The sequence below is a fragment of the Anolis sagrei genome, chromosome 3 (genome assembly GCF_037176765.1).
Source record: "Anolis sagrei isolate rAnoSag1 chromosome 3, rAnoSag1.mat, whole genome shotgun sequence".
In the NCBI taxonomy this organism is placed as follows: domain Eukaryota; kingdom Metazoa; phylum Chordata; class Lepidosauria; order Squamata; family Dactyloidae; genus Anolis; species Anolis sagrei.
The window spans coordinates 172,001,421-172,028,674 of NC_090023.1; the positions used below are offsets into that span (position 1 = coordinate 172,001,421).

The 27,254-nt window shown below is 42.5% G+C and overlaps 1 protein-coding gene across 1 annotated transcript in view; it reads left to right on the plus strand.

Annotated features, from left to right (window-relative positions):
- The window catches only part of COL13A1 (collagen type XIII alpha 1 chain), a 219,722-nt gene that overhangs the window by 24,076 nt on the left and 168,392 nt on the right, over window positions 1-27,254 (plus strand). Inside the window, exons 4-5 of the mRNA XM_067465689.1 lie at window positions 5,531-5,557; window positions 14,212-14,262. Of these exons, the coding sequence (XP_067321790.1) occupies window positions 5,531-5,557; window positions 14,212-14,262 (78 nt within the window). The remainder of the gene's footprint in view (window positions 1-5,530; window positions 5,558-14,211; window positions 14,263-27,254) is intronic.

Here is a 27,254-nt window from a genome sequence, read left to right on the forward strand (position 1 = left end):
TGTGGGCTCCACCCAGTTTGAACTGCGTCCCAAAGCACCGAGTGGACCTATCAGCAAGGCCTGTAGTCTCTTCAGCCGGAGATCTTTGATATTCAAAGCTGTTTTTTCCCTCCGAAATTCCTCAGAGCTTTAGGGCTGGTTCCCTGGGAATCTTTGGGAATCTTTGGATGCTCTTAAGACTGTTTCTCCCCGGAAAATCTTAAGGGTTGAAGCTTTTGCACAGGAAAAGCCTGGACACATCCTGTACATTAGCTATCCTTGCTGAGACTAACTAGAAATGGCTCCCTTCCCTTCCCAATTACCCTGAGCAAGGGGCAGAACCAAATTTAACGATGATGGACAGGTGACTTGCCCTATGACTGCAACCAAAAGAAGCCACCTATCTGCAGAGTCCCTAAAACCCAGGACTGCAACCAAACATTTAATACAAAGCAAATAAAGTTGGAGTTCCTGGTACAGTTGTACCAGAACAATGAGGTTAATACACAGTTGATGTATCATATCTATTGAATTAATCCAAATCATTGTATTAAGTGTAGTACATATACATGTATATCACTATGAATGCAGTAATGCCATATTATATTTCATAAACATATGAATTTCCACCTGAACATTAGGAAGAACATCCTAACTGTGAGAGCTGCTCAGCAATGGAACTTTCTGCCCCAAAGTGTTGTGGTGGGTCCTTCTTTGGCGGCTTTTAAACAGAGACCGAATGGCCATCTGTCAGGGGTGTTTTGAAGGCGATTTTCCTGCTTCTTGGCAGGGGGTTGGACTGGATGGCCCAAGAGGTCTCTTCCAACTCTTTGATTCTATGATTCTAAGTCCTTGAAATGTAGAGGAACTTTGCCAGTCAAATTCAAAAAATATATTAGATTCCTCTGAAACTTTTCAAAGATGTTTTCTTCCAAAGAGAACCCTTCAATTTCAAATGAAGTAAAATGTTCGATTTCTCTGTATAACATGGATATTGAAACCTAGAAAGTTGGTGGTCTGGTCTTGCCATGAGTATATGCCAAACCATATTTTTATTAGTGATTCTATAACATTCTGTGTTGTGTTATCCACAAGCCTCTCACAACTGGTTTCCTTTCACACAGTCTGTTTGGATCACTTGAGGAAATTGGTTAATATCCTTCAACAAAAGTAGTCTTTTGTATTTTAACCATAGGTGTATTTTCCTTCCTTGTTCTTATTTCAGAATTTTATTTAGATTTTGATTATCATGGTTTTGGCTAAAATAAAACTGATTTCAAAATTTATTTATTTATTTATTTATTTACAGTTCTTATATTCTGCCCTTCTCACCCCGCAGGGGACTCAGGGCGGATTACAGTAAACACATATATGGCAAACATTCAATGCCAGTTTGACAAACAACATTTAACAGACAAAGGCTATTTAACTTTTTTTTCTGGCCGCCAGGGGAGCTGCTGCTTTTCATCGTCCATCAACGACACCGATGAAGTTCTTCCGCATTCCACATTCCCCGGAGTCTTCTTTCTTTATGGCCTCATAAATTAGTTAAATTTAGCCTCCCACACAAGGTGGTCCCTTATTTTCCTACTTGACAGATGCAACTGTCTTTCGGGTTGCAAAGGTCGACAACGGGCTACACAATGGCTGGACACCCACTCCAGCCCGGGCTGGCTTCGAACTCATGACCTTTTGGTCAGAGTGATCTTAATGCAGCTGACACTCAGCCAGCTGCGCCACAATCCCGGTGCCAAACAGTCAATTTTTGGCACAATCCCGGTGCCAAAAATTATCTTCCAAACAGTCAGACCTCCTTAAAAATAGTGGGTTGTAGGATGCTTATCAGGCCTATTGCTATTTCTGCGTTACTAACTTCTGACGGGCGCAGACATAGGTCAGCCCAGCTAACACTGTGAGCTTAATGTTCATATAATATCATTTGCTTGGCCTGCTTTTGAACTCAGTATGCTTCCTTGCTTCACTGCTTTGTATCTCCCACTTTTGGCTGCCTCCCAAGAGGTCATCACCAGGGAAAAAAACCAGTCCGTAGAGTGTACTATTTCAGAGTGCAGTGGACTACTGCATAGCTGTATGCTCTCTCTCACACACACACATACATCTAAAGTTATTCAACAGCAGTAGAGTGAGAGAAAAGCATTTAGTCAGATACCATTTGTACAAGTTCTCCCACTTAAAAAGACGAGAAAGTCCTGTAATTAACATCATTGGTAGACCTCAACTATGAGAAACAACATGAGAAAACACATCCAGAAAATCACATTGTCTGATTTTAAATGAATTTATTTGCAAATTGTGGTGGAAAATAAGTATTTGGTCACCTACAAACAAGCAAGATGTCTGGGTCTCACAGACTTACTTACTTACTTAGGCGATCCCTCATTTTCTGAGGAGGATTGTCTTCTAATATTTTTGTGGGTCCGTATGTGGCTGTGAAGCCCTATTCTTGCTCTGCATCTTCTTCCGCAGTGAGGGCATTGGTTTCCAGGTGGAAGGCGGTCTCGGTCAGGGTTGGCTTGACGCGCCTTCCTCTTGGCACGCTTCTCCCTTTCGCCCTCCATTCGTGACTCTTCAAATTCTGCAGCACTGCTGGTCACAGCTGACCTCCAGCTGGAGCAATCAAGGGCCAGGGCTTCCCAGTTCTCAGTGTCTATGCCAGAGAATTTAAGGTTGGCGCTTGAGCCCATCTTTAAATCTCTTTTCCTGTCCCCCAACATTCCGTTTTCCGTCCTTGAGTTCGGAGTAGAGCAACTGCTTTGGGAGACGGTGGTCAGGCATCCGGACAACATGGCCGGTCCAGCGGAGTTGATGGCGGAGGACCATCGCTTCAAAGCTGGTGGTTTTTGCTTCTTCCAGCACGCTGACGTTTGTCCGCCTGTCTTCCCAAGAGATTTGCAGGATTTTCCAGAGGCAGCGCTGATGGAATCGTTCCAGGAGTTGCAAGCACCTTGGTATCCCTACGGATGTCCTGGTCCTCAAACACTCTCTGCTGCATTCGGAAAAATGCTGTGCTCGCAGAGCTCAGGCGGTGTTGTATCTCACAGACAGGCGCCTCTGTCCTCCACCCATTACCTGAAGTAATGGCACCTATTTGAACTTGTTATCAGTATAAAAGACACCTGTCCACAACTTCAAGCACTCACACTCCAAACTCCACTATGGTGAAGGCCAAAGAGCTGTTGAAGGACATCAGAAACAAAATTGTCACCCTGCACCAGACTGGGAAGACTGAATCTGCAATAGGCAAGCAACTTGGTGCGAAGAAATCAACTGTGGGAGCAATAATTAGAAAATGGAAGAGAGACAAGACTACTGATAATCTCCCTCGATCTGGGGATCCATGCAAGATCTCACCCTGTGGGGTTCAAAATGATCACAAGAACAGTGAGCAAAACTCCCAGAACCATACGGGGAAACCTATTGTGTGTGCAAGTGCGATACACCTCCCATAGCCAACCCAAGAAGTACGCTCACACATGATGTTGGGATGAACAATGGCCACAACTCATTTATTGATAACAGGAACAAGGGTTGGCAGCCAAGCATGGGTCCTGGATCACGATCGGGCAGCCTAATACTGCCCGATCCCGCACACACCAGGGTGCCACCAGCACAATACCGGGCAAACGCAACTAGGCCTCCCTGGGACCACCGGGCGTCCCCCCTTTCCACTAGGGGGGATGCCAAACCAGATCCAGGGCCCATGCCCCATGCTAACAAGGAGTTGTGACGAGAAGCATAAAACAAACAAGTAACTGTTAACAGGTAACCAGGACAAGGAAAACAACAACACAAGTTAACCGCCAATGAAAACATAAACCGCATGCAGGGTGGGATGGATCAGCTGTTGCAGGCCCAGTGCCTGCTGAGGAGCCTGGGGCAGCCTAATAAAGGCTGCCCACAAAGAGGGAGAGGCTAGCTTAGGCCTCTCCCACTGCGAGACGTGGTCAGTTGGCCTTTGGCCAAGTGACCTGCCAGTGGGAAACCTTCCCACCATCCGAGGGGGCTTCTGGGAGGAAGAAGCCCCCCATAGGCCAGAATGGCGGTGGGGGACGCCCTGCACCGCAACTTCTTTGGCCCGGTAAGTCGGGCCGTGCCTTGTGAATGACCTGCAGAGAGCTGGGACCAAAGTCACAAAGGCTACCATCAGTAACACACTACGCCACCAGGGACTCAGATTCTGCAGTGCCAGATGTGTCCCTCTGCTTAAGCCAGTACATGTCCGGGGCCAACTGAAGTTTGATAGAGAGCACTTGGGTGATCCAGAAGAGAACTGGGAGAATGCCATATGGTCAGTTGAAACCAAAGTAGAACTGTTTGGCAGAAGCACAACTCATCATGTTTGGAGGAGAAAGAATGCCGAGTTGCATCCAAAGAACATCATACCTACTGTGAAGCATGGGGTGGCAACATCATGCTTTGGGGGTGCTTCTCTGCAAAGGGACCAGGCCGACTGACCTGAAAGAATGAATGGGACAATGTATCGTGAGATTTTGGGTGCAAACCTCCTTCCATCAGCAAGGGCACTGAAGATGAAACATGCCTGGATCTTTCAGCATGACAATGATCCCAAGCACACCGTTGGGGCAACAAAGGAGTGGCTTTGTAAGTATTTCAGGGTCCTGGAGTGGCCTAGCCAGTCTCCAGATCTCAACCCTATAGAAAGCCTTTGGAGGGAGTTGAAAGTCCGTGTTGCCCAGCGACAGTCCCAAAACATCACTGCTCTTGAGGAGATCTGCATGGAGGAATCGGCCAACATACCAGAAACAGTGTGTGCCAACCTTGTGAGGACTTACAGGAAACGTTTGACCTCTGTCATTGCCAAAAAAGAATATATAAAAAAGTATTGAGATGAACTTTTGTTATGGATCAAATACTTATTTCCTATCATAATTTGCAAATAAATTCGATAAAAATCAGACAATGTGATTTTCTGGTTGTGTCTCCTTATGTTGTCTCTCATAGTTGAGGTCTACCTATGATGTCAATTACAGGCCTCTCTCGTCTTTTTAAGTGGGAGAACTTGTACAATTGGTACAAGTTTTCCCACTGTATATCAGGGAGCAAACTTAGACTAGAATGCCTTTGTCAAAATGTATCAGTTTTTTTATATGCAGAATTAGTTTCTTTCTGACTGCCTATTTATATGTTGCTAGGTAGACAGACGAACAATCACTCAGTACCTTATCTATAATCTCAATAAATAAATTTCAAAAACTGTTGTCTGTAAGCTGAGCTACTGATCTACAGAAAATATGAGTTTCTCTTTTACTGAGACAATGAACTAAAATTCTGAAAAGGTGGTTTAAGCAGAACTGAGAAACATGCAAAAGTCACCATGCGCTGTGTTTATGTGTGAGCACAAAGCAAAACACTTTTCTGTGCATGTCACATTGGGTATTCGTTCTTCTATGTGCATTTATGTTGTTTGGTGACTCAATGTGCCTTAACACTGACTTCTGTGTTTGTGTCTCTCTTTCTCTTCCTTTCATCCTTTTGCATGTGACTGCAACTGATGTAAATGGTGGTCCAGGGACTAAAGGGGCAACCTGGAGAGAAGGTGAGTCAGTCATTTTCTAGCTCAACACTTCATGCTGGAGTTGTTGGTAGCAGCTGCTTGTATTCGTTAGGAATGTTGCCATTGTGAATTAAACTCCTGGGCTGCCCTATGCTTCACTGTGAAACATTTCCCTAAAAATGGCATAGGCATGTAATTGAACTGAAATCAGTCTGAGGGATTCCACTCCTTTATTTATAACCTCAGAGGAGCGGGGGAAGAGATTTGGGAGGGAGAAAGGATGGAAGGAAGACAGACAGACTTCTGTGTGTCGAAAACCAATTTTAGAAGTCCATACTTTGCAAGAAATTAATATATGGAAACAAGAATAGTTGGGTTCATTTCCCCCTTTCTCAGTTGAAAGAGCCATACATGTTCCAAGGCTGCAGATTTTTATTTGTTTACTATAATTTAAACTAACGTTGTTGTTGTTCATTCGTTCAGTCGTCTCCGACTCTTCGTGACCTCATGTACCAGCCCACGCCAGAGCTCCCTGTTGGCCGTCACCACCCCCAGTTCCCTCAAGGTCAGTCCAGTCACTTCAAGGATGCCATCCATCCATCTTACCCTTGGTCGGCCCCTCTTCCTTTTGCCTTCCACTTTCCCCAGCATAATTGTCTTCTCTAGGCTTTGCTGTCTCCTCATGATGTGGCCAAAGTACTTCAACTTTGTCTCTAGTATCCTTCCATCCAGTGAGCAGCCGGGCTTTATTTCCTGGAGGATGGACTGGTTGGATCTTCTCGCAGTCCAAGGCACTCTCAGCACTTTCCTCCAACACCACAGTTCAAAAGCATCTATCTTCCTTCGCTCAGCCTTCCCTAAGGTCCAGCTCTCACATCCGTAGGTTACTACAGGGAATACCATGGCTTTGACTAGGCGGATCTTTGTTGCCAGTCTGATGTCTCTACTCTTTACTATTTTATCGAGACTGGACATTGCTCTCCTCCCAAGAAGTGAGCGTCTTCTGATTTCCTGGCCACAGTCTGCATCTACAGTAATCTTTGCGCCTAGAAATACAAAGTCTGTCACGGCCTCCACATTTTCTCCCTCTATTTTCCAGTTGTCAATCATTCTTGTTGCCATAATCTTGGTTTTTTTGATGTTTAGCTGCAACCCAGCTTTTGCGCTTTCTTCTTTCACCTTGATTAGAAGGCTCCTCAGCTCCTCCTCGATTTTGGCCATCAGAGTGGTGTCATCTGCATATCTGAGGTTGTTAATGTTTCTTCCAGCAATTTTCACCCCAGCTTTGCATTCCTCAAGCCCCACACATCGCATGATGTGTTCTGCATACAAGTTAAAAAGGTTGGGTGAGAGTATGCAGCCTTACATTACATTACATTACATTACATTACCATTACAAGAGATTATTTTAGGGGTGGTCAGGAAAACCCAACATTTGCAGCTGACCTTTTGTTGTATTTTTGGAATCCTTTTTTAATTTAATTTCTGAAAGCTGTACTTGGGATGTCAAAGAAAGATACATGCAGAATATGATTTTACTGCACCAGCTGCATTCTAGATCAGTGGTTCTCAACCTGGGGTCCTCAAATGTTTTTGGCCTACAACTCCCAGAAATCTCAGCCAGTTTACCAACTGTTAGGATTTCTGGGAGTTGAAGGCCAAAAATATCTGGGGACCCCAGGTTGAGAACCACTGTTCTAGATGGACCCAGCCAGATGCAGTCTGTAGGACCAGCTCCATAGTTCCTAATTGCAAATCTTAGTTCAGCCCCTTTCATTTAAAAAGGAAAGCAGGTGAGAGGAAGGACTCAAACATTTACCATAATCTAGGGAAGGCTGAGCGAAGGAAGATAGATGCTTTTGAACTGTGGTGCTGGAGGAAAGTTCTGAGAATGCCTTGGACCGCCAGAAGATCCAACCAGTCCATACTTCAGGAAATAAAGCCCGACTGCTCATTAGAAGGAAGGATAATAGAGGCCAAGATGAAGTACTTTGGCCACATCATGAGAAGAAAGGAAAGCTTAGAGAAGACAATGATGCTGGGGAAAATGGAAGGAAAAAGGAAGAGGGGCCGACCAAGGGCAAGATAGGTGGATGGGATCCTTGAAGTGACTGGATTGACCTTGAAGGAGCTGGGGGTGGTGACGGCTGACAGGGAGCTCTAGCGTGGGCTGGTCCATGAGGTCACGAACAGTCAGAAATGACTGAACAAATGAACAACAACAATAATAGTATTGGGTTGTTGTAGGTTGGTATTGCCATGGTCTAGAGGCATTCTCTCCTGACTTTTCGCCTGCATATATGGCAAGCATCCTCAGAGGTAGTGAGATCTGTTGGAACTAGGAAAAGGGGTTTATATATCTGTGGAATGACCAGGATGAGACAAAGGACTCTTGTCTGCAGGAACTACTTGTGAATGTTTCAACTGACCACCTTGATTAGCATACAATGGGCTGACTGTGCCTGGAGCGAACTTATGTTGAGAGGTAATTAGATGCCCCTGCCTGCTTCCTCTCTGTTGTTGTGCTGTTGCAATTTTAGAGTTTTTTAATACTGGTAGCAAGATTTTGTTCATTTTCATGGTTTCCTCCTTTCTGTTGAAATTGTCCACATGCTTGTGTATTTCATTGGCTTCTCTGTTAGTCTGACATGGTGGTTGTGAGAGTGGTCCAGCATTTCTGTGTTCTCAAATAAAATGCTGTGTCCAGGTTGGTTCATCAGATGCTCTGCTATGGCTGACTTCTCTGGTTGAAGTAGTCTGCAGTGCCTTTCATGTTCCTTGATTCGTGTTTGGGCAATGCTGCATTTGGTGGTCCCTATGTAGACTTGTCCACAGCTGCATGGTATACGGTAGACTCCTGCTGAAGTGAGAGAATCTCTCTTGTCCTTTGCTGAACATAGCATTTGTTGGATTTTCTTGGTGGGTCTGTAGATAGTTTGTATGTTGTGTTTCCTCATCAGCTTCCCTATGCAGTCAGAGGTTCCCTTGATGTATGGCAAGAACACTTTTCCTTTGGGTGGATCTTCTTTGCCTGAGAAAATGCTATGATTTCCTGAAGTCACTATAAGTCAACAGTTGATTCCATGTGGTCACCATAAGGTGACTTGAGGACAGATACATACACATATTTTGATATACCTCAGAATTCATATTTATGGGGGGGGGGGGGGTTGTAATAATAAATGTGTTTGTTTACAAAGAAGCAAACTGAATAGGCAGTAGGAAAGACAATGAAGCAATCGTGCATTTTGGGTGATCCCAGTTTTATAGCAACATTAGCATCCTTGCTTTGAGAAATGTACTTCACATCATCTACCCAGCCTCTCATTTCAACCAAAATAAAGTGATTTTATGATGTCGGCAGTGGCAGACATAGGTGAATCACATCATAAATACCTTGAAAAGTGAGTCCATTTGAGTTATTCAGCCACTTAAAGATGTAGAAGGATTCGCATGTTATGAATGTTGGCCTGTATGATGAATGGAGGTGATGCTAGGAAGGAGAAGACCTGCAGTGTCAACAGAAATAGCAAATAAATAGTTAAATATATAGTTATAGAAAGTTGTTGCACTTCAGAGTAGAATCACCTTGCTGAAAAACACCAAACTGCACACAGCCAGAAGTCTTTATGGTTTATTAAAAATAAAAGATAAAAAGTTCTTAAAAGCAAAGGTTAATGTTCCAAAAGATCAGAATAACATAGCACTTGACTCATAATCCAATAAGCATCAGCAAAGCAAGACTCAAGAGAACATGACAAAGTCCTGGAACCATGAACACAAAGACTGCAAGATAATCCAGCCTAGTTTAGGCAAGCTCCTTAGGTAAACGCGAAGTTGCTTTGACAAAGATCTGGTCTCAAACACCCTGTTTAATACCCTTTGGAAAACATGAAGGCGTTTCTTTGGCCTCTGGCCTCCCTCTTGTTAGCTATTCTTTCACTCCTTCGAACATGGAATTCCAACCGGTCGGCACGATCTAAAGTTCCCATATCATCAAGATCAATCTGCTCATTAGCTTCAGCCTGTTTCCCTGCTTGCTCATTATCAGGCTGAGAACCAGGCGAAGAGCTGTCCTCCTTCTCGGAGTCAATCTGCACCTGGCTATTTTCACTCTCATGCCTTGCTGTGGAAAACTGCACTTTTTCACTGTCTATGGCAGGGACATTTTGAATTAACTGTGAACCTGAGTCCCATTATCCTTGTCAGAAACACTCTCTGATTCCAGCTGTGTCACAACAAAAGTTCTCAAAATATGTTAAAGTATAACAACATGTTGGGGTTCAGTCTGTGTGTGAATCTGAACCTGAAGCTGATTCTCTGATTGTATTCCCTGATGCCAATGTAGATGTCAATATGAATTCTGAGGCCAATTTAGATGATGATGGTTTGAGTAGTGAAAATCCTACAGCCTTGGAAAGTGAAAGTCAAAATTCCCATGAGAACATGCATTCCGAGCTGAGCGGAGAAGTTTCACTCCCTTTTCTTCCCAGCCTTAGTTCTCCAGAGAATCCGACACCTGGTCAGCCTAATGAGGATAGGCGGGGGCAGATTTGACAGAGCCAGGGAGAAGCACAATGTTTACATAGGTCAGCCAGATTGAGAGAAATGCAAACAAAAACGTCAGGCATGTCTCGCAATAGATTTCTCGGCCTTAGGTATGCCTGGCCTGAATGCAGCTTTAGACAAGGCATCGTTCCAGATTCATGTGCAAGCTTTTGCAGGTCTCCTGATTCAAGTGGCCTTGTTCCTCTGAGGTTTTCTAGTTGTTCCAAGTACGGTTAGTGGATTGCTAACAGGTTCCAGGATTCAGCAGTGTTGCTGTGGGTTTTATGATCTTGTTTATGGACATTTCTTGTTGCTGGTTTTTACTGTGACTTTATCTTTGCATTTTTCCTCTATTTTGTATTCATCTTTCATCAATAAAAAAGGATTGTTTTCCTGAAGTCAAGTGTGGTGGATGGTTGTCTGAGGGTCCAGTTTCCTGCTCTGGGTTGCAACACAACAGTTGTTTCCAGTCATTACGAAAACGAGCAGTTGGGTAGAAATGTTTGCAGTTCTATCTGTAGCAAAACTGCTGTTAGAACAGATGTAGATTTACTAGGTTTGTGGTTACCACGTTTCAATAAAGCATTAAGCCTGGTTAAATGGGCCTAAAGAGCCCCCTTTGCTTTATAAACCACATTGTCACATGGTGGTGACACTGAAGGTCAGTACACGTTCACTGCCGTCCTGTATTTCCGAAGCTCTGGAATCAGAGTCCATGAGATTGTAATAAATTTCCCAATGAAAATGACATTTCCAGAATCCAGAACTGATTCCAGAACAGTCTGCAGAAGTTGATTTAGATGGAAAAAATCAAGTCTGCCAAAGTTTCCCCCAAAATGAAACACAGCCAATTTGTCCATCTCTGGAAATTCATATCTAATATTCAGCCAGCACCTTGGATTTTTATTGAGAAATCATCCCTGCTCATTCACGCGACTTTATGAGATAGGGAGAGAAAATATTGTTTAAACTTGTAGCTTTTTCAATTTTTTCATCATTTTTGTTACCATTAAAAAGGAAGAATAAATGAAATACTGTGCATTCTCCATTGATAAGAGTGGCTCTCATGGGATCATCCTTGAACCAATACAGATGTTTACATGTTGTTCCCCGTGCTGTTCTTTGAAAGGAACCTATGGAATTTCACTTTCTAATTTTTGATAAGAGCAAGCTTTTATAACCCCGGTTTTATGGGATTGTAGCCTAGGTAGACACCAGATGCAGAAGCAGATGCAAAGACTGTTATCGTCAGTTAACATTCCAAAAGAAATTTAAGAAGGTAGAGGAGGGGAAGAGTGGGAGAGAGGCTCTTTGCTAGATATCAGGGTTTTGAGGTGAACTGTAAATCAGGAAAGTGAGTCAGGAATTGGATCGGAAGTTAGCAAAGTAAGCCAATTGGCCGTTGTTACATTTCTGGAGAAGCTTAAGGTCTTGCAGTCACCTAGACACATATTATTTGAACTCTTTTAAATTGACTCCTCTTTTAAGGAAATATATCTTTTCTAATACTGGCCACTTCTTATACTACCCTACAGCATCAAGTGTCAGGCAGCAGGAAACTTGCTACCTAGAAACTTGTACCAAGATGGTGTGGAAAGAGCTGCAATCTAATCTCTACTTAAACTTATGGCCTCATCACACTCACCTAAATAAGCATTCTATGACACTTTCACCCTGTCTTCTGGACAGAGTCCCACGCCAGCCATCACACAATATCGTGTGACTTCTGGCGGAAGCCCCGCCTCATATCAGGGTGAAAGCATTGCAGGAAGTTTCACCCACAACACAGGAGGCTTCCCATGTTGTACTGGCTTCAATGGAGCCAGCACAGGTCCTCCACAGGTGTCATGAATGACTTTTCAATGACTTTAAAGCAGGGGTCCTCAAACTAAGGCCCAGGGGCCGGATGCGGCCCTCCAAGGTCATTTACCTGGCCCTCACTCAGGGTCAACCTAAGTCTGAAATGACTTGAAAGCACACAACAACAACAACAATCCTATCTCATGAGCCAAATGCAGGCCCACACTTCCCATTGAAATACTAATAAGTTTATATTTGTTAAAATTGTTCTTCGTTTTAATTATTGTATTGTTTTAAGTGCTTTTTTGGACTACAAATGAGATATGTGCAGTGCGCATAGGAATTCATTCATTTTTTTTCAAATTATAATCTGGCCCTCCAGCAGTTTGAGGGACTGTGACTTGGCCCTCTGTTTAAAAAGTTTGAGGACCCCTGCTTTAAAGCATACATTCTTTTTATTGCAATTTCCAGTGTGAGAGAATACATCACATTACAGTTTGTAACTATTAGACAAACTATTAGACAAAGAATGACATTGGACATAGTGTTGCAAACCAGAGCAGGAAACTGGACCCTCAGACAACCATCCACCACATTTGACTTCAGAAAAGCAATCCTTTTTTATTGATGAAAGATGAATACAAAATAGAGAGAAAAGGCAAAGGTTAAAAAGTCACAATAAAAATCAGCAACAAGAAATGTCCATAACCAAGATCATAAAACCCACAGCAAAGCTGCTGAATCCTGGAACCTGTTAGCAATCCACTAACCGTACTTGGAACAACTAGAAAACCTCTGAGGAACAAGGCCACTTGAATCAGGAGACCTGCAAAAGTTTGCACATCCATGGATGCGTAAGTTGTATTACACTTAATAGTAGGCCTGGGCAACCATGGAAAAATTTGTTTCTAAAATCGATTCGTTTTTTGGGTTTTTTTGCGTTTCGATATTTAAAAGAATTCCGAAATTTTTCTTTTAAAAAGTTCGATATTTACGAAATTTCATAAATGTAAAAAAAAATATGAAACATTAACAAAACAATTTCGAAACAATAACGAATCGATTCGTTAATGGCGGACGCGACCGTGCAATACGGTAAAAAACCTCCAAATGGGACAGGGGGAACTTCTGAAGCTTCCCTCTCCCTCTGTTGTTGACTGTTGGTGTGATATTATAATTTTTTTTCACTAATTAAACAAAAAAGAACTATAAAACATGCCCCAGACATGCGGAAATAATAACGAAACGACTTCAAACCGATAACGAAACAAATACATAACGAATCCAAAGCATTTACGAAACGAATTTAAAAATGCTATTAAGTATGGCTGGGCGGTTTAGTTTCGTTAATTCGTAATTCGTTAAAAATTCGTTATTTTTTTTTATATTACGAAGCGATAACGAACCATTCTGGAGCAACTTAAAAACGAAACGAATTTAAAAATTCGTTTCGTTTTTAAGTTGCTCCAGAATGGTTCATTATCGCTTCGTAATAAAAAAAATAACAAATTTTTAACGAATTACGAATTAACGAAACGAAACCGCCCAGCCCTACTTAATAGCATAGTAAAATAATTTCCTGTATATATCAAGGTATCCTTTTCTTGGAATTTTGGGGTCAAAATTCTCAAGCCATGGATGGTTGAATCCGTGAAAACAGAATCTGTGAATACAGAGGGCCACTCATATTTTATCCCTATATGTTTATGTACACTGCACGTGCACAAAAATGAAAAAAGAATAACTGTCAGAATCAGACCTTGCCTCGCAACTTATACCTCCTCCGCCTCCCAGTTGGATGCCTGTCGGCTGAGTTGTGCGCTCCCACATTGCCAAACAAAATGTAGTAGCTTAACTCCCAGCCATACTAAAAGCCTCTGATTTTGCAAGGAAGGTCCCAGAAGACAAGCATGATAACTGGGCGTGAGACAAATCTGGCACAGGATAATTATATATGTAGCTACATGGTAATATTATACTTTCCATTCACATTAAGACCAGAATAGTTCTTTGATCTGATTTCAAGAATAGATTCAAAATGGCTCCTTGTCTTGGTTGGAAAAGGCAAGAGACCTGCTGTTTCAACTGCAAGAAACATGTTTTTAATCTTTATCTCTCATGGGTCCTTGTATATGTTGTTCTTTTCACTTCTACTTCTAAACTTTCCTCCTGACCTCATTGTTTCCTTGGCCACACTTTTTCTTCCAGCCCTCTATTTTGGTTCACTTTATTCTGTCATTTTAAATATTCACTTTGGCTCTGTTGTTTATATTTAGAACACTTTCTTTTCAGTTTTTCCCAACTTTTAACCCCTTCCCCAAATTTATTATGTTCCTTTCTTTCTACAGGGAGCCCCTGGAGAAGCTGGCATGTCCATTATTGGTCCCCGTGGCCCTCCAGTAAGTTTGTGTATTTTCTGCTTTTTTCTCCTTGATGTTTCAATGTTACAGGGTGTGGATGAGTTACAAAAAAAAATAAGGAGCTGTAAGATGGCACATGGGGATAAGCAGTTCCCAGGGGCATGTAACTTCATATGATGTGGTTTCCACCAGTAGCTAAGTTGGTTTTGTACTGTAATTATAGCATATAATTGGAAAGTACCAGATGCAGGGCTTTTTCTATTTCTGCCCCTGCCTTATGGAAATCCTTAGAATCATAGAATCAAAGAGTTGGAAGAGACCTCATGGGCCATCCAGTCCAACCCCCTGCCAAGAAGCAGGAATATTGCATTCAAATCACCCCTGACAGATGGCCATCCAGCCTCTGCTTAAAAGCTTCCAAAGAAGGAGCCTCCACCACACTCCGGGGCAGAGAGTTCCACTGCTGAACGGCTCTCACAGTCAGGAAGTTCTTCCTAATGTTCAGATGGAATCTCCTCTCTTGTAGTTTGAAGCCATTGTTCCGCGTCCTAGTCTCCACGGAAGCAGAAAACAAGCTTGCTCCCTCCTCCCTGTGGCTTCCTCTCACATATTTATACATGGCTATCATATCTCCTCTCAGCCTTCTCTTCTTCAGGCTAAACATGCCCAGTTCCTTAAGCCGCTCCTCATAGGGCTTGTTCTCCAGACCCTTGATCATTTTAGTCGCCCTCCTCTGGACACATTCCAGCTTGTCAATATCTCTCTTGAATTGTGGCGCCCAGAATTGGACACAATATTCCAGGTGTGGTCTAACCAAAGCAGAATAGAGGGGTAGCATTACTTCCTTAGATCTAGACACTATGCTCCTATTGATGCAGGCCAAAATCCCATTGGCTTTTTTTGCCGCCACATCACATTGTTGGCTCATGTTTAACTTGTTGTCCACGAGGACTCCAAGATCTTTTTCACACGTACTGCTCTCGAGCCAGGCGTCCCCCATTCTGTATCTTTGCATTTTATTTTTCCTGCCAAAGTGGAGTATCTTGCATTTGTCACTGTTGAACTTCATTTTGTTAGTTTTGGCCCATCTCTCTAATCTGTCAAGATCGTTTTGAATTCTGCTCCTGTCCTCTAGACTATTGGCTATCCCTCCCAATTTGGTGTCGTCTGCAAACTTGATGATCCTGCCTTCTAGCCCTTCATCTAAGTCATTAATAAAGACGTTGAACAGGACCGGGCCCAGGACGGAACCCTGTGGCACTCCACTTGTCACTTCTTTCCAAGATGAAGAGGAAGCTTTAGTGAGCCCGCCGTATATGAGAGCCATGCATGACTTAGGGCCTTTTACTCTAGCACTTAAGACAGTGGTTCTCAACCTGGGGTCCCCAGATGTTTTTGGCCTACAACTCCCAGAAATTCCAACCAGTTTACCACCTGTTAGGATTTCTGGGAGTTGAAGGCCAAAAACATCTGGGGACCCCAGGATGAGAACCACTGACTTAAGACCTGGCTTTTTACTAGAGCATTTTTAAATTCTGTATGTATGTATGGCCCCTTGGCCTTGCTCCACTAACCATGGAGGATGACTTCCAATCCACATGGAAGCAGGCGGTAGCATCCAAAATCTCCTCGTTGGGATTTTCTCCAGGTCTACTATTAGCTATGGATTACAATCAAGCCAAAGCACTTATTAAACAACGTATCACAGACACAGAGTGCCAACTAGATCTGGTCTCCGCTCCAACCTTCCTTATCAGTGAAGACAGCAGATACCTTGCCTCTCCTATGGCATATTTAACATACTTAGAGGTTCCTATTCATCAAAGGGCTTTCACCCTGGCTCGATGCCACGCTCTCCCATCAGGTGTACTCGAAGGCCGCTACCGGAAGTTCCCTTTCCCAGAGAGACTCTGCCCCTGTGACTCGGGTCATGTAGAAACAATAGAACATGTGCTCCTTCAGTGCCCGTTCTACAGGGATACCCGTGCCAGGCTTATCTTACCTCTGATATACAAGCACCCAGGCCATTCAGGACAATTTTATACCTCCATGCTACTTGCAGATACTAATTCAGCTACAACCTACAATGTCGCAAAGCATACAAAATCCGCCAGGGAATGACTAGTTCCAAAAGTCAACTGTGTGTCCAGTAATCTTCTTCTCTGAATCTACGATTTGGTGATGGATCTGGGCATTGTATGTTTTTACCCTGTTTCCCCTTCTGCTCCCTCACCCATATTGTGCTTTTAGTAGTTATATTTATATTTTTAATGTACCAAACATGCCAGGTTTGTATGGAAATGTGACTCTATTTCCTGTGCTGGTCAATGACCGAAATAAATGATTTGATTTGATTTGTATGTATGTATTTTAACTTTTACAATTTAGCTGTAAATCGCCTAGAGCATTCTCAGATGGAGGGCGATTAATAAGTAATTAAATATGATGATGATGATGATGATATATTGGTTAGGGAACAGAACTGTTTCAGCACAAATTTTCAAATTGGTATTATCAGTGGTTTTCTCCCATATGTTTAAAAGAAAAATATAATTATATTCTAGTTTAAACACAAACGTTCAACTTTCTCGCTTGCTTTGAAAAGTCCTGTTGTTTGTCACCGGGTCACTTAGGACTTCATCACAAAGGCCTGTGGATTCATCACACATCATAATGAATCCATGGACTTCTGTCAGGGGGCATTCAGAAGCCATCACTCCACACCCCGCATTGAGAGACTTGCCTTTCCCCCCATTCCATTGGAGGAAACGTTGCTGCCCAGCTTCCCCCTATTGCTAGTATGGCAACATGGGACACCTCCCATTTTGCCCCAGTAGTCGCATACACCGCTTGCTCTCCCTTTTCTGGACAGAGCCTGACTGGAAGTACATGTGCATTGTGTAATGGGCTCTATCCTGAAAGGGGAGAACAAGTGGAGTAGGAAGGCCCATGTACCCCCATCTGATAAGGTTGTAAATCATTGATTTCAAATGTTGAAATTATTTCCCAGAACTGCTCCCCCCCCCCCCCCCCCAGTTAATTTTGTAAAGACAGAGCTCAGGCTAGAGTTTGTGAAAGTCCCTGAAAAATACATTGATTACACAAGTGGGAAAGATCTGAAGCCTAAGGGCCAAATTTCCAACCACAAGACCTGTTATGGACCATATCAGACCAGACCTCAAATGGAAAATAATTATTTGAATGCATCCATTTAAGGTGAAATAAGGCAGTTTAAGGTGAAATAAAACTGCAAAACTCAATAAAGATTTAATTTAAAAAAAAAAAAAAAGGTGAAATAAGGCAGAAGGCTCATGTTGTTGTTCATTCGTTCAGTCGTTTCCGACTCTTCGTGACTTCATGGACCAGTCCACGCCAGAGCTCCCTGTCGGTCGTCACCATCCCCAGCTCCTTCAAGGTCAATCCAGTCACTGCAAGGATACCATCCATCCATCTTGCCCTTGGTCGGCCCTTTTTCCTTCCATTCTCCCCAGCATAATTGACTTCTCTAAGCTTTCCTTTCTTATCATGATGTGGCCAAAGTACTTCATCTTGGCCTCTACTATTCTTCCCTCCAATGAGCAGTCAGGCTTTATTTCTTGAAGTATGGAAGGTTCATGTTCTTCCTTTAATGTAAAATTGCCACTACTGGACTGTTATAAAAATTCACATTTTTTTTTACACTGATATTTTTGTGGATAGACATGGGGAGATCCAGAGGGGAACTAGGAATCACAAAAATCACATTGAGAGCCTCCAGAACCGGGGAAAGGGTGTCCCATTTTCTTTAACAATCGTCTTGGTGGGACATTTAGAGGGTTTAGCTGTGGCAGCCATGAAAATGGATTTGGGTGATGCCTTGCAAGTTATAGGTCATTCTTTGCCTGCTCCTGGTTCAAGTTTACATAGCAACATGTACAATTGTGATCTGAGTTATTTTATCCAGATAATCGACTCTGTATACTAAATGAATGGAACAATCTCTCTTCCCACAAAATTCTGGATAGAGAAATACAAGGAGGAGAAGCAAAACTAAAATTGTTCACCGTACTTGCAACTGCCGTGTTGTGCCATGCAAAAATAAGAATGCATAGATTATGTGTTGACATGGTACTCCACTGAAGTGTTTCTCAAACTCTTCTCCTCCAGGTGTTTTGGACTTCAGCTCCCACATATCCCAGCCAGTTTACCAGCTGTTAGGAACTGTGAGAGCTGAAGTCCAAAACATCTGGAGGTGCACAGTTTGAGAACCGCTACTGTATTGGATGCAGGCACTCATTTGATTTAGGCATATAATTTGAGATCTGGTCATTTATCAGCAGATCAACTTCAGCTTATAATGATGCTATGACTGCAAGGCTTTCAAGACCCTGCATAACTAACCTATTTAAGTCCTTTAAACTTTGGGTAATGGCTTCTTTTATTGAGTTTCATAGAATCATAGAATCATAGAATCAAAGAGTTGGAAGAGACCTCATGGGCCATCCAGTCCAACCCCCTGCCAAGAAGCAGGAATATTGCATTCAAATCACCCCTGACAAATGGCCATCCAGCCTCTGCTTAAAAGCTTCCAAAGAAGGAGCCTCCACCACACTCTAGGGCAGAGAGTTCCACTGCTGAACGGCTCTCACAGTCAGGAAGTTCTTCCTAATGTTCAGATGGAATCTCCTCTCTTGTAGTTTGAAGCCATTGTTCCGCGTCCTAGTCTCCAAGGAAGCAGAAAACAAGCTTGCTCCCTCCTCCCTGTGGCTTCCTCTCACATATTTATACATGGCTATCATATCTCCTCTCAGCCTTCTCTTCTTCAGGCTAAACATGCCCAGTTCCCTAAGCCGCTCCTCGTAGGGCTTGTTCTCCAGACATTTGATCATTTTAGTCGCCCTCCTCTGGACACATTCCAGCTTGTCCATTTGCAATACAGTCAGCTCTCCACATTTGCAGAAGTGAAAAACTGTGAATAAAAATGCTGTTTTTAGCACCTCTCTAGATTATTGACCATAGAGTTGCACTGGAGACCTAGAGATTCTTAGAGGGAACGTTGTAATTAAATTTATGAATAATCAAATGAGCAAATGTCAAATCTGCAAATGTGAAGGAGTGACTATACAACAGGGGTCCTCAAACTTTTTAAACAGAGGGCCAGGTCACGTTCCCTCAAACTGTTGGAGGGCGGGATTATAATGTGAAAAAAAACATGAATGAATACTTATGCACACTGCACATATCTTATTTGTAGTGCAAAAAAACCCACTTTAAAACAATACAATAAATAAAGAACAATTTTAACAGATATAAGCTTATTAGTATTTCAATGGGAAGTGAGGGCCTGATTTTGGCTGAAGAGATAGGATTGTTGTCATCTAACAACCACTGAGGATGCTTGCCATAGATCAGTTGTTCTCAACCTTCCTAATGCCGTGACCCCTTAATACAGGTACTCATGTTGTGATGACCCCCAACCATAAAATTGTTTTTGTTGCTACTTCAGAACTGTAATTCTGCTCTTGTTATGAATTGTAATGTAAATATCTTAAATACAGAATGTATTTCATTTACTGGACCAATTTGGCACAAATATCTGATACGCCGACATTTGAATGATGGTGGGGTTGGGGGAGGGTTGGTTTTGTCATTTAGGAGATGGGATTTATAGTTCACCTACAATCAAAGAGCATTCTGAACTCCACTAATGATGGAATTGAACTAAACTTGGCACACAGGACTCCCCTGACCAACAGAAAACACTAGAAGGGTTTGGTGGGCATTGACCTTGCGTTTTGGAGTTGTCGTTCACTTACATCCAGAGAGCACTGTGGACTCAAACAATGATGGATCTGGACCAAACTTGGCACAAATACTCAATATGCTCAATTGTGAGCACAGGTAGAGTTTGGGGAAATTAGACATTTACATTTGGGAGTTGTAGTTACTGGGATTTATAGTTCACCAACAATCAAAGAGCATTCTGAACCCCACCAATGATAGAACTGGGCCAAACTTCCCACACAGAACGCCCATGACCCGCACCGCCTGCCCTCTCCCCAGGCCGGGCCTACCTTCTCGTGGCTTCAGGACGGGGTCTCGCTCATCCTGAAGCCGGGAGAAGGCAGGGAAGGTGGCAGGTGGCGCGGCTTTGGGGCCGCGTTGCCTGCCACTTCTCCACACCCCGCGGGCCAGATAAATGCCCTCAGGGGGCCGGGTCTGGCCTGCGGGCCGTAGTTTGAGGACCCCTGCTATACAGTATTCCTATTTTCCTATTGGCTCTCACTTTACCCAGCATTATAATCTTGTCTATTGAGTCATGTCATATCTCTTTATATAGCCAAAGTACAATAGTCTTAGAATAATAATTTGACTTCTAGGGAGAGTTCAGGGATGATTTGCTCTTGTATCTATTCATTTGTCTTTTTAGCAATCCATAGTATCCTACTATACATAGAACTCCCATCTGTATGATACTACATTTCAAATGAGTTTATTTAATTTCTGTCAACTTCCTTCACTTTCCATCTTTCACAGCTGTACATAGAAAGCAAGATGTGAAATGTTAAAATTAGAGAAGGCATCCACTAGGTTAACTTGGAACATGCGATTATGCCAGTTGGTTGCTAGCCTGGCCTAAGTGGTCCTGCCAGAAATTAGCTATTAGCAGTTCTCTTTATAAAAGACAAAAATCTGATTTTAAGTTTAGTGAGTTAAATAAAGTATGAGCAAAAGTCTTCATCGCTATGATACTTCACCTTGTTGATGGGAAGCTTCCCACCGGAGTGGAAATCATCTATCGGACAGATGGCAAGCTATTCAACCTCAACAGACTGAAAGCCAAACCCAAGGTTACAACAACATCTGTTATAGAACTCCAGTATGCTGATGACAACGTCGTCTGTGCACACTCAGAAGAAGATCTACAAACCACTCTAAACACCTTCGCAGAAGCATATGAGAAGCTCGGCCTGTCATTGAACATTGAAAAAACCAAGGTGCTGTTCCAGCAATCACCAGCCAACCCCTCTCCAATGCCAGCGATACAGCTTAATGGTGTAACATTAGAAAATGTTGATCATTTCCGCTACCTTGGCAGCCACCTCTCCACCAAAGTCAACATCGACACCGAAATACAACACCGCCTGAGCTCTGCAAGCGCAGCATTTTTCCGAATGAAGCAGAGAGTGTTTGAGGACCGGGACATCCGTAGGGATACCAAGGTGCTTGTTTATAGAGCTATTGTCCTCCCAACCCTGCTGTATGCCTGTGAGACGTGGACTGTCTACAGACGTCACATGCAACTCCTGGAACGATTCCATCAGCGCTGCCTCCAGAAAATCCTGCAAATCTCTTGGGAAGACAGGCGGACAAACGTCAGCGTGCTGGAAGAAGCAAAAACCACCCGCATTGAAGTCGCCATCAACTCCGCTGGACCGGCCATGTTGTCCGGATGCCTGACCACCGTCTCCCAAAGCAATTGCTCTACTCCGAACTCAAGAATGGAAAACCGAATGTTGGTGGGCAGGAAAAGAGATTTAAAGATGGGCTCAAAGCCAACCTTAAAAACTCTGGCATAGACACTGAGAACTGGGAAGCCCTGGCCCTTGACCGCTCCAGCTGGAGGTCAGCTGTGACCAGCAGTGCTGCAGAATTTGAAGAGGCATGAATGGAGGACGAAAGGGAGAAGCGTGCCAAGAGGAAGGCGCGTCAAACCAACCCCGACCGAGACCACCTTCCACCTGGAAACCAATTCCCTCACTGCGGAAGAAGATGCAGAGCAAGAATAGGGCTCCACAGCCGGACCCACAAGAATATTGGAAGACAATCCTCCTCGGAAAACAAGGGCTCGCCTAAGTAAGTAAAGAGCAAAAGTGAACCATTTTCTGAATAATAATCCTGAACATCCGATGATTAATAGATTGTGCAAACATACTGCCAGAAGTGGAACTGACACATAGCTTTGCACACTTGTCTATTTAACCCATCTGCTGCAGCTTTGAACTGAAGTTGGAAATGAAAACTTTCCATAAGGACTGCTTCTGTACTTAGAGTTACTTAGGTAATGGACATAAACATTACTTGGCAAGGTTGGAAAATTACCTTGTCAAAGTAATTTCTTTCTGTTACTAATTAAACCATCTAAGGAGTGCTTTGTCACCATTGCAATACTGAGAAAGTAAAATTTATTTTACATGTTGGTCTTGGTGTACGTCCCTGTGATGTTATTTATTTATATACCAGTACTAGCTGTCCCCTGCCACGCGTTGCTGTGGCCCAGTCTGTTGATCTGGAAAATAAAGTAATGAGAAAGTGTTGGTTTCTAATACAGTATATGTAATTTATTTATGCATATGGGTAAACAGAATTTCTTTCTATTTCTTTGTCAGTGTTGATGTGGAGAGTGTCTGGTTTGCCCACCCTGTAACATGCAAGATATTATTGTCCTTCTTTAAGGGTCCCTTTCAAATCTATGATACTATATCTGTGTGTGTGTGAATCATATCTATCTATCTATATCTATCTATGGCTGGGTGGTTCTTTGTTAGGAGGACTTTCTCAGTGTTGATGTGGAGAGTGTCTGGTTTGCCCACCCTGGAATATGCAAGATATCATTGTCCTTCTTTAAGGGTCCATTTCAAATCTATGATACCGTATCTGTGTGTGTGTGAATCATATCTATCTATCTATATCTATCTATCTATCTATCTATCTATCTATCTATCTATCTATGGCTGGATGGCTCTTTGTCAGGAGGACTTTGATAACATTTTCTTGCCCTGATGAAGGGAGTTGGATTGGATGGCCTTAAGTATTTTCTGTTGGTCATGGGGGTTCAGTGTGGGAAGTTTGCTGCAATTCTGTCGTTCGTGGGGTTCAGAACACTCTTTGATTGTAGGTGAACTGTGAATCCCAGTGATTACAACTCCCAAATATCAAGGTCTATTTTCCCCAAACTCCATCTGTGTTCATATTTGGGCGTATTGAGTGCTTGTGCCAAGTTTGGTCCAGATCCATCATTGTTTGAGTCCACAGTGCTCTCTGGATGTAGGTGAACTACAACTCCCAAACTCAAGGTCAATGCCCACCAAACCCTTCCAGTATTTTCTGTTGGTCGTGGCAGTTCTGTGTGCCAAGTTTGGTTCAATTCCATTGCTCTTTGATTGTAGGTGAACTATAAATCCCAGCAACTACAACTCCCAAATGACAAATTCATAATTTTTTGAGTGATGGTCACTCCTTGTGTTGTGAGATGTTTTATTGCCAAATTTGGTGTGATTTTGTTCACTGGTTCTTTTGTTTTTAAGGTACTCATTATGCACAGAGCATATATATATATATATATATATAGAGAGAGAGAGAGAGAGAGAGAGACAGAGAGAGAGAGAGAGAGAGAGATTTCATATTAATTCCTTCCTGCCTTTCCCTATGGATCGAGGCAGGGAACAACAGATTAAAATACAGTGATAAATACTCACGTACCACAGTTAAAAACAAGAATATGAATTAAAAATCCATAATCCGTTAGAATAATGTAACATCAGTTTAAAAAGCATGCATACTTCAAACAGTTCATAATTTAGAAACCATCTGGATAAGGCTGCTGGAACAGATTAGTTTTAATACTGTTTTAAATGCAGATAGTGTGTCCAGCTGTCAAAGCTCTTCCAGCAGGTCATTCCAGAATCTGGGGGTGGCTGATGAAAATGTCCTGTGGTTAGCAGTTGCTTGCTTGTTACTGGCAAGCAACTGCTAACCACTCATATTCATATTCATATCTTCCTATGAATGAGAGACGTCATTAATAACCAACAGCCATAAAAATGGATGGTGAGATGGAGAGTGGAGGAGGGAGAGAAGCACCTTGACCTGCCTCATCCAGCCAAGAGCCACTATGCCAGTGGTTCTCAACCTATGTGTCCCCAGATGGTTTGGCCCTCAACTCCCAGAAACCCTAAGAGCTGGTAAACTGGCTGGGATTTCTGGGAGTTGTACGCCAAAACACTTGGGGACCCATAGGTTGAAAACCACTGCTCTATGTTGTTGTTCATTCGTTCAGTCGTCTCCGACTCTTCGTGACCTCATGGACCAGCCCACGCCAGAGCTCCATGTCGGCCGTTACCACCCCCAGCTCCCTCAAGGTCAGTCCAGTCACTTCAAGGATGCCATCCATCCATCTTGCCCTTGGTCGGCCCCTCTTCCTTTTGCCTTCCACTTTCCCCAGCATAATTGTCTTCTCTAGGCTTTCCTGTCTCCTCATGATGTGACCAAAGTACTTCAACTTTGTCTCTAGTATCTTTCCCTCCAGTGAGCAGTCGGGCTTTATTTCCTGGAGGATGGACTGGTTGGATCTTCTCGCAGTCCAAGGCACTCTCAGAACTTTCCTCCAACACCACAGTTCAAAAGCATCGATCTTCCTTCGTTCAGCCTTCCCTAAGGTCCAGCTCACACATCCGTAGGTTACTACAGGGAATACCATGGCTTTGACTAGGCGGATCTTTGTTGCCAGTCTGATGTCTCTACTCTTCACTATTTTATCGAGATTGGACATTGCTCTCCTCCCAAGAAGTAAGCGTCTTCTGATTTCCTGGCCACAGTCTGCTGTCCCTTTTTTTCATTACAAAAGAACTCCTCACACTTTCTGTGTGCTCTGAGGAAGTTTTTGCAATATCCCTTCTGGATTTGTAACTATGTCACCCTGAGGAAGAAGAACCAGATGAAATCACCCCCATGGTCCTGTGTTTGTATTAAAATCAGGAATTTTGAAGGTGTGGAGGAACCCTTCTAAATTGGGCGGATGTATTTGTTCTGGTAGTATTTGTTGCAATAATAACAATAATAATAATAATAATAATAATAATAATAATAATAATAATTGCTTCAAGTGCAAAAGACAAAGAGTGAATACCGTACAAACACAATCCAGGGCAGAAGAGAAAACTGGTGAAAGAAGGCTCTCCATGAACAGTTCCTGGGAAAAATTGAGAGCCAAATTGACAAAGAAAAAAACATGGCTGTGGCTCACAAATGGAACGTAGAAAAAGGAGACGGAGGGCCTGATTCTGGCAGCCCAAGAACAAGCCATTAGAACAAATGCCATCAAAGCCAGAATTGAAAAGTCGACGACAGATCCCAAATGTAGACTCTGCAAGGAAGCAACTGAAACAATAGATCACATCCTCAACTACTGCAAGAAGATCGCACAGACAGACTAAAAGCAGAGGCATAACACCATTGCTCAGATGATTAATTGGAACTTGTGCCACAAATACCATCTGCCTGTGACAAAGAACTGATGGGATCACAAGCCGGAAAAAGTTACACAGAATGAACATGTCAAGCTACTCTGGGACCTCCAGATTCAGAGAGACAGCGTTTTGGAGCACAATACTCCTGACCTCACAATCATGTTAAAAAACAAAGTATGGATTGTCGATGTTGCAATCCCAGGTGACAGCAGGATTGAAGAGAAATAAATGGAAAAGCTGACACGATATGAGGATTTGAAGATGAGGATTTCCAATGTCAAGACCTTGCGTCTAACAGCAACCAGACGCAGAGCCTTTACAGCAGTGGCACCATCACTCTGGAATACTCTGCCACCTGAAGTCCATGCCTTGCGGGACTTATCAGCTTTCCGCAGGGCATGTAAGGCATTTCTGTTACGACAGGCCTTTGACTTTTAATATTGCTGTTTTAAAATTGTTTAAATTGTTTTTAAATTGTGTTAGATTTTAGCCTGTTCTTGTAAGCCGCTCCGAGCCCCAGGGGAGTGGCAGCATCTAAGTTCGAATAATAAATAAATAAATAAATAAATAAATAAATAAATAAATACAAAAACAATGGGGGTGTTAATCCTTCCCTATGCTATCCACAGCTAACACAAACACATACATTACACACACATATTTGGCTGGCGTTATACTTTAAAAATCTACCTGTTCCAACTTGCATACAAATTTAACTTGAGAGCAAATCTACAGAACTATCTTGTTCATAACTTGGGGACTGCCTGCACCATCCTCAAATCTTGCAAATTCGGGACTGTGGTTTCCTTGCTCTATCCTTCTGAGAGGTTTTTCTTTTTCCTACTGCCTTCATCTGAACATTATTGTGTTTTCTAATTGAGTCATATCAACTCATGATATGTCCAAATTCTGATAGCCTTTGGGTTTATGACCCATTCATTTGTCTTTTTGGATCCATTCTCAGTAATCAGTTTTATTTGCAGAGCTCTCCTCCAGTACTAGATTTCAAATAGAAAATGGAAATATTATAGCATGTATGGTTGTAACTTCTAACAGCTTAAGCAGGTGTGTCCAATACCTCACCCCCTACCTATTTTCAGGATGTTTTCCCTTTCCCCTGTGTCCCCCATAATGTTTTTTTATATATATTTAAAACATACTCTGTAGAGCCTTAGAGATAAATCTCCAGGTTTGGAATGATTCCTTCCTTCACACAAAATACATGCTATTCAATTTCAGCTTGGACTGAAGCTGAAGCTTCAGTCCAAGCTTTCCTCCTCTTAGGTTCCTTGGAAGCTTTCCTCCTCCTAGGTTCTTGTGTGTGTGTATGAAAGTTGATCTTTGAGTACGTAAAAACCTATTTTTTGAATTGAGATGGCAGTTATAATGCTAAATTATTTAATTCATTTATATCCCACCTCTTTCACAATAAATGGATTCAGGATGCTAACAGCATATTTAAAGCAATACAAATTAAAAACAATACAAAAACATTCAATATAAGTCTTAAGTTTTCATGGTCAGAATCACTGGGGTGTTATGTGGTCTCTGGGCTGTATGATTGTGTTATAGGAGCATTTATTCCTGATGTTTCACCTGCATCTGTGTCTGACATCTTCAGAGGATCCTTGAAGATGCCAGCCACAGATGTAGATGAAACATCGGGAGAAAATGCTGCTAGAATACAGCCATAAAGCCCGGACACTAATAATAATAATAATAATAATAATAATAATAATAATAGGATTATTATTATATAATAATATCATATAATATATATGAGGATTTAAAAATCAAACTGCA